Source organism: Garra rufa, chromosome 18 (genome assembly GCF_049309525.1).
Source record: "Garra rufa chromosome 18, GarRuf1.0, whole genome shotgun sequence".
Classification (NCBI taxonomy): domain Eukaryota; kingdom Metazoa; phylum Chordata; class Actinopteri; order Cypriniformes; family Cyprinidae; genus Garra; species Garra rufa.
Window position 1 is genome coordinate 34,081,480 of NC_133378.1, and position 8,177 is coordinate 34,089,656.

The following is an 8,177-nucleotide window of genomic DNA, read 5'->3' on the forward strand; positions in this document are numbered from 1 at the left end:
TATGGCACATTGAAGGAACAGTTTGCACAAACTACTTTGTTTAAAAAAAGGTCTACCAGCCGTTGAGGAACAGATGTGCTGTTTCAGAACAGCAGTGTACTCGTCTGGAAATCATCAAAAGTCCTACATTTTCAAATAGAAGGAATGTCGCAACAGTATTTGTGTTGGCATGTTTCGAGGCCGTTTCAAGTTCGATTAGGGGAGTGCTGGGATAACACTGCAGTCTAATACTTGAGGCACCTTCCATAAAAGCCAAATATAGTTCCATCGATCCATTGACGAAACCTCGAGACGGTCGTGTAGACGCCGGGGTACCGGGGATCGGCGCAGCCATTGCCCCAGGAGACGATGCCGTAGACGCGGCCCTCACACACCAGAGGCCCTCCAGAATCCCCCTGCAGAAAAAAGACAATTATATTAATGTGATTTTGAACAGGGAAGTCAGATGGTGTACGAGAAGAGCGATCAAACTAGAACTAGAAGGAAAAACGCACAAAAATGTGCTTTCAGACATACTGCCTTTGGTAAAAATGTAATTGTTTTTTTTTTTTTTGTCATAGGTGAACTCAACACATCGAAATGCCAGCAAATCTGCTCCTCCTTAACAAGAAACAATGGTTAGGATTTTCATTCAACCATTGTTTTGAATCTTAAAAAGTGAGTATTGACAAAATGTTAATTATTTTACCAAAATAAGAGGAATCATACAAAATGCATGTTATTTTTATTTAGTACTGACCTAAAAAGACATTTAGATATAGTTCACAAGAGAAAATAATAATTGAATAAAAAATATTTCAGCATTTTTGTGTATTTGAATGCTTTCCAACAATGACTTATATGACTTATATGCAACTATTACAGAAGGTTCAAATGCTCACTGATGCTTTAGAAGGAAAAACGATGCATTAGGAGGTGGGGGTGTAAACTTTTGAACAGAATGAAGGTGTGTACATTTTTCTTATTTTGCCTAAATATCTTTTTTTTTCCATTTATTACTGTCTTTCAGAAGCTACAGAAGATACTTGTGTGTTTCACAAAAGACAAAATTAGTTAAATTTACCCTGATATTCAAATTCAAAAAGTTTTCACCCCCAGCTCTTTATGCAGAATAGTAGCATTTTGCATGACCCCTCTTATTTTGGTGAAATAATTCACATTTTGCACATTCTGCAAGGCGTATGTAAACTTTTGACCACAACTGTATAAATATACACAGCACTCACACATATATATTCAGTTTGACAGCACTAAAACATAAATTTATGTTGTTAGCCAAAAAAAATTCAATTTTTATTTATTAATTCTCTTGCACTACTGTTTAAAATTTTAGGGTCAGTATGATTTTGCATTTAAACGAATTAATGCTTTTATTCAAGAATGCATTAAATTAAGCAGCACAACTGTTTTCATCATTAATCATAATAAATGTTGCTTGAGCAGCAAATCAGCATATCAGAATGATTTCTGAAGGATAATGTGACACTGAAGACTGAGGTAATGATGCTGAAAATTCAATTTTGCATCACAGAAAATAAATTACATTTCAAAATATATTAAAATCGTAAAATATTTCACAATATTACTGTTTTTACTGTATTTTTGATCAAAGAAATGCAGCCTTGGTGAGCATCATTGAAAATTGGAGATCACATACCAAATCAGATAAAATGTCAATGTTTTATTTATGTATTATTTAAAAAAACATTAGCAAGACAGTGCTAGTTAATTAAAAATTTGCTATCTGTTTAAATGAGCTCCGCTTAACTTTTTTATATCTTCAATTGGACAGTTTTTCTTTTCTTTTTCTTTCTTTTCTTTTATTTCATCTGATAGCCAAAGTAAAAGCCACACATTTCTTACACGTCAGTTTAATTAGACCCAGTCAGTAGTGCATCCAATTAAATTTATAAATTGTTTGATAGTTGGCAAAAACAATGTGACATCCAAATAATGAGTAAATATAAGATGACCAAGTCCAATAATTAACCCAATGGTTTATTCCAAAATTGTTGTTTTTGCCACTTATTCATAAATTGTAGATTTTCAACAGCATCAGCAGAAGTGTAGTTCATTGCCTTGTGCCATTTACATTAAGTTAAGTGCCTGAGAAGCCGTAACCGATTGTCTCACCTTACATGCGTCTTTTCCTCCTTCGCTGTATCCTGCACAGATCATGTTCTCTGTGATGTTTCCATTAAAAGAGTCTGTGTCGTTACACACTGTGCTGGACACGATGGGCAGCTTGACCGTGCGCAGGGTTGCAGGGATCCCTCCCGTCGGAGTGGTGAAGCCCCAGCCGGACACGGTGCATACGCGACCCACCGCCACCATGGCGTCCTGCCGAGGCAACGGTGCCAGAGACACATAGCTGTTCACATAGATGGGAGACTGCAGCTGAATGGGTGAGACAAAGGAAAAATTAATAGTGCACATAAAGCATACTATAAAATACTTAAGTATTAATGTTACTTTTATTTTCACAAGTTCACATCTCAAATAATGCATTGTTTAAATTTGTTTTAATAGCCTACTCCTTTCTTTTGCCACTGATAATATATTTATAATTCTTTTTTACATTTTAGTTTATGTTTGCAGACTATATGTGCGTGTGCTGGGTATATTTTTTATGTATATATAAATACACACACACACATACAGTATATGTATATAGTTTAACAAGTATTTGTATGTTTTTGTATGTAAACAGTTGTATCTAAATAATTTATATTATATATAAATATAAATATTTTACATATAAATCTAACATATTTTTCCTTTTATATACATGTGTGTGTGTGTGTGTGTGTGTATGTATATATGTATAGTAAATATACACAGTACACACACATATAGTATACATAAACATTTATTTTGATGATATTTACCTTAATTTTACATTTATGTTTTGTGTGCAAAAGTTTTGTTTGCAAAGGGTATGAATAATTTTGGACATGCCACTTTTTGTTCAAATGTAAATAAAAGCTAAGAAACATTTTTTTCCTCTATGATGCCTCTTGAACATCATCTTATTATCTTTTGGGAGAAGCCTGTGTCATTTCCGGTCCAAAAAACTTTAAGTCAGAATATGCCCGGGGTATGAATAATTTTGGGCTTGACTGTATATATAACATGAACTAACAATGGCCAATACATTTGTTACAGTTTTTTTTTAAATCTTTGTTACCATTATTTAATAAAAATACAACTGTTGGTTCATTAGGTCATGTCCATTAAATATTACCAGATAAAACCTCTGAATTTTATAATTATAGCAAAGTATTAGTACATTTTAAAATTCATATATTAACAATGATTAATAATAATGATGGTTAACAATATGTTTAATAAATGCTTTAGACGTTTTTTTTATTATTTTTAGTTGATATTCACTAATGTAGTTAACTAATGTTTACAAATGGAACCTTATAGTAAAGTGTTACCATTTTGTGTGTACAATTTTAATTCAGTTTTACTATTAAAATTTTAGGTGTATAAAAAATTCATGCTGCATTGTTGCAGCACTGATTACTTGTGAGACACGTCCATCACTTTGTGTAATATGACTTGATGCTGGATCGTTGTGTTAATTTTCTATGCATGAAATGAATCAATGATTGGCAGCTGATGAGGGTTCAGTGTAACACAGGAGCATTGATTCCACTGCCTCACCTTAATGAGCATGATGTCTGCGTTATTGGTGGCTTTGTTGTACTCTGGGTGAGGTATTAAAACATGAGGCCTGCGGAACTGCTCCGTCCCTTCATATAATCCCACTGAAAAATCTCCAGCCACGATCCGCATTGCTGCTGCCCTGGAGACACAAACCAACACTGAGTTTTATATCCGACTCTTGACATTCAAAAACTCAACTTTTAATGAATTTTACCATTCCTTCTTAAAAATACACTGTGAGAAAGACTATCGATTTGTTAAAAAGACTCAATCTGTTAGTTGGTTAACTGTAAGTTACCCTGCCTAATTTAAAAATTGCATTGTATATAATTTACAAAAGTATAAAAAAAATACTTTTACATTTTTTGACCCAGGACCACAAAATTAGACATAAGGGTAATTTCTAAGAGTAACATCTATGATCTTTCCATTGATGTATGGTTTGTTAGAATAGGACAATATTTGGCTGAGATACAACAATTTGAAAATCTAGAATCTGAGGATGCAAAAAATCTAATTATTAAGAAAATCAACTTTAAATTTGTCCAAAGTAAGTTCTAAGTGATGCATATTATAATTCAAAAATAAAATTTTTGACATATTTATGGTAGGAAATTATATATTCATGGAACATGATCTTTACTTAATATCCTAATGATGTTTGGCACAAAAGAAATATTGATAATTTTGACCCATACAATGTATTGTTAGCTATTGCTACAAATATACCCATGCTACTTATTACTGGTTGTGTGTTCAAGGGTCACATTTATGGTTTTTGGAAATGAAAACTAAGAATTACCATATCATTTACTGTTAAAAAATAAGTACACATCAAGAAATCATGTATGATAATATTTAAACTTAGTCTTATTTTTGTTAATAAGTAATGCACTTTAATACACACTAATAAACATTAACTGAGCTTTGTTTAGTTCTATTTTACCAACTGTATTATCCGGATTTTATCCAGAACTGAAGTAGCTCAGTATATTAGCATTATATAACTTGAAATATACAGTTATTAGTTAGAATATGAATATAACATGAATACATTTTTAATTTAATGGTTGATTTATTAATTTATCATTGCATTTACTGTACAAACTATATTTAAACTGCATTGATAACTTTTTTTTTGTTCCCCAAAAAATGTAAAACAAAAAACAATCATGAATGAATTTGAGTCATTGCTACATTTTAAATTTATTATTAATTTAGCAATTTATCATTAAAATGTATTCTTACATTTACTGTACACACTGTTTAAACTGCATTTCGGTTGTTATATTATTTAGATTTTTTTTTTTTGAAAAATGTTTTGTTTCCAAAAAATATAAAACTTCAATAATCATGAAAGAAGTTGAGTCATAAATACATTTTTAATTTATCATTAATTTGTCAATTTATCAACATTTACTCTGCAAACTATATTTAAACTGTGTTTCAGTTATATTATTTTATATTTTTGTTTTGTTTTTTCACTTTTTTTTTGTTCCCCAAAAAGTGTAAAACTAACAATAATCATGAATGTCATTACTACATTTTTAATTTATCAATTTATCATTCAACTCTTTCAAATCATTCAAATTTGTCATTACATAAATGTAAAACTACAATAATCATGAGTGTATTATTACGAAATTTTCATTTTATCATTAATTTATCAATTTATCATTACATTTATTGTAATATATTGTACAAACTACAGTCGTGGCCAAAAGTTTTGAGAATGACACAAATATTAGTTTTCACAAAGTTTGCTGCTCAACTGCTTTTAGATCTTTGTTTCAGTTGTTTCTGTGATGTACTGAAATATAATTACAAGCACTTCATATGTTTCAAAGGCTTTTATCGACAATAACATGACATTTATGCAAAGAGTCAGTATTTGCAGTGTTGGCCCTTCTTTTTCAGGACCTCTGCAGTTCGACTGGGCATGCTCTCAATCAACTTCTGGGCCAAATCCTGACTGATAGCAACCCATTCTTTCATAATCACTTCTTGGAGTTTGTCAGAATTAGTGGGTTTTTGTTTGTCCACCCGCCTCTTGAGGATTGACCACAAGTTCTCAATGGGATTAAGATCTGGGGAGTTTCCAGGCCATGGACCCAAAATTTCAACGTTTTGGTCCCCGAGCCACTTAGTTATCACTTCTGCCTTATGGCACGGTGCTCCATCGTGCTGGAAAATGCATTGTTCTTCACCAAACTGTTGTTGGATTGTTGGAAGAAGCTGCTGTTGGAGGGTGTTTTGGTACCATTCTTTAGCCCACTCCCTTGGATGAGAAGCAACCCCACACATGAATGGTCTCAGGATGCTTTACTGTTGGCATGACACAGGACTGATGGTAGCGCTCACCTTTTCTTCTCCAGACAAGCCTTTTTCCAGATGCCCCAAACAATCGGAAAGCGGCTTCATCGGAGAATATGACTTTGCCCCAGTCCTCAGCAGTCCATTCGCCATACTTTTTGCAGAAGATCAATCTGTCCCTGATGTGCAAGCTCTGCACTGGTGGCACTCCGATCCCGCAGCTGAATCCTCTTTAGGAGACGATCCTGGCGCTTGCTGGACTTTCTTGGACGTCCTGAAGCCTTCTTAATAAGAATTGAACCTCTTTCCTTGAAGTTCTTGATGATCCTATAAATTGTTGATTTAGGTGCAATCTTAGTAGCCACAATATCCTTGCCTGTGAAGCCATTTTTATGCAACGCAATGATGGCTGCACGCGTTTCTTTGCAGGTCACCATGGTTAACAATGGAAGAACAATGATTTCAAGCATCACCCTCCTTTTAACATGTCAAGTCTGCCATTCTAACCCAATCAGCCTGACATAATGATCTTCAGCCTTGTGCTCGTCAACATTCTCACCTGAGTTAACAAGATGATTAATGAAATGATCTCAGCAGGTCCTTTAATGACAGCAATGAAATGCAGTGGAAAGTTTTTTTCGGGATTAAGTTGATTTTCATGGCAAAGAAGGACTATGCAATTCATCTGATCACTCTTCATAACATTCTGGAGTATATGCAAATTGCTATTATAAAAACTTAAGCAGCAACTTTTCTAATTTCCAATATTTATGTAATTCTCAAAACTTTTGGCCACGACTGTATATTTAAACTGCATTTCAGTTGTTAGTTTTGGGGGGTTTTTTGGATATTTTTTTCCCCCCAAAAAATGTAAAACTATAATAATCATTGAATTTGAGTCATTACTACATTTTGAAATTTATCCTTAATTTATCAATTCATCATTAACATTCTGTCTTTACATTTCCTGTACAAACTATATTCAATCTGCATTTCATTTGTTATGGTATTATTCATATTTTTGTTGTTGTTTTACTTTTGAATGACATTTTGCTTTGTACCTTCCAATACTAATATTTAAAATGCTCAAGTGCCAAACTGTTGCTATGGCAACCATCTCAGATGAACGCAACATCTGTTCGGTGAGTTCATCTCGCCAAATGCAAACACAAACACTGACTAACCTGATACTGAATTCTTGTATACAATATATATGTACAAATGTCTGTGTCCAGTAATGCTGATCTTACCCTATATTGCAGTGTGCTGCAGTCAGGACCCAGTATTTATTAATCAAGGTCCCGCCACAGAAGTGCTGGCCCGTGGCGCTCTGAATGGACACGATGTATTTGATGGAGTACGGCGCGGGGACGTATCCACCCACGATGCGGCCCTGAATCACATCCTGACCTGTGAAACAAACCGGCAGACACGTGAATTCACTGACAGCATCTTCGGTGAGATTTGACTAGATTTTCCTTTCACATGTGTGACTCTGTCTTTGTCTCGGACGGCGAGAGTGTAACTTAAGGTTGCTAAATTTGCTTTACAGTAAGCCAATACCGAACAATGCGTCGTAAACAATATGGGGTTTTTCCCCAACTAAATCTGTCCGCACAAGACTACAATTTCCTCACATGTGCGTCACGAATAGACGCCGCGTTTGATTCGACTGTCATCTCTGGTCTGTATGTTGCCCTTGGGCATATTGATCAGCGTTCAGGCTGTACGTGCCGTGGTTAAAGTAATCCTATACAATATTAGCTTTGGTTCTGCCTGTGTGAAACACATACGTGTTGGATTGAATCTATTATGCAAGCTTGATTGAATGACCTTAGACCTCACGAGGATTGGCGGCAGCGTGACCTTTATCAGATAGCTTTATGAAGCTCTCAACGTGAGGAAATCCTAAACGTTAAAGCGCACAAAGCCATGAATTCAAGAGGTTTTGTACTTCTATTGTTTGCTGTTTATGTCGTGAAGTAGCCGAAAAACAGTAAACAATGCTGAACATCGGCGTTTGGGTTTTAAATGACACCGTTTGGGGATTGAAACATCTTTTGGCGTGTTTGGTGCAAGTTTTTGTCCGATTCCAGCATCTGATGGATTGATTCATGTTTTTTTGCACATTCGAAGGTTTCTAATTGCTTTTCAGGGTCTTTTTGTTTTGGGAATGAAAAAGGATTTGC

At 34.3% G+C, this 8,177-nt stretch overlaps 1 protein-coding gene across 1 annotated transcript in view; it reads right to left on the bottom strand.

The window, feature by feature from the left end:
- Positions 1–224: 224 nt before the first annotated feature.
- Positions 225–8,177, bottom strand: part of LOC141291558 (trypsin) — a 10,356-nt gene continuing 2,403 nt past the window's right edge. Inside the window, exons 2-5 of the mRNA XM_073823713.1 lie at positions 7,239–7,398; positions 3,673–3,814; positions 2,134–2,397; positions 225–395 (exon numbers count right to left, since the gene is read on the bottom strand). Of these exons, the coding sequence (XP_073679814.1) occupies positions 225–395; positions 2,134–2,397; positions 3,673–3,814; positions 7,239–7,398 (737 nt within the window). The remainder of the gene's footprint in view (positions 396–2,133; positions 2,398–3,672; positions 3,815–7,238; positions 7,399–8,177) is intronic.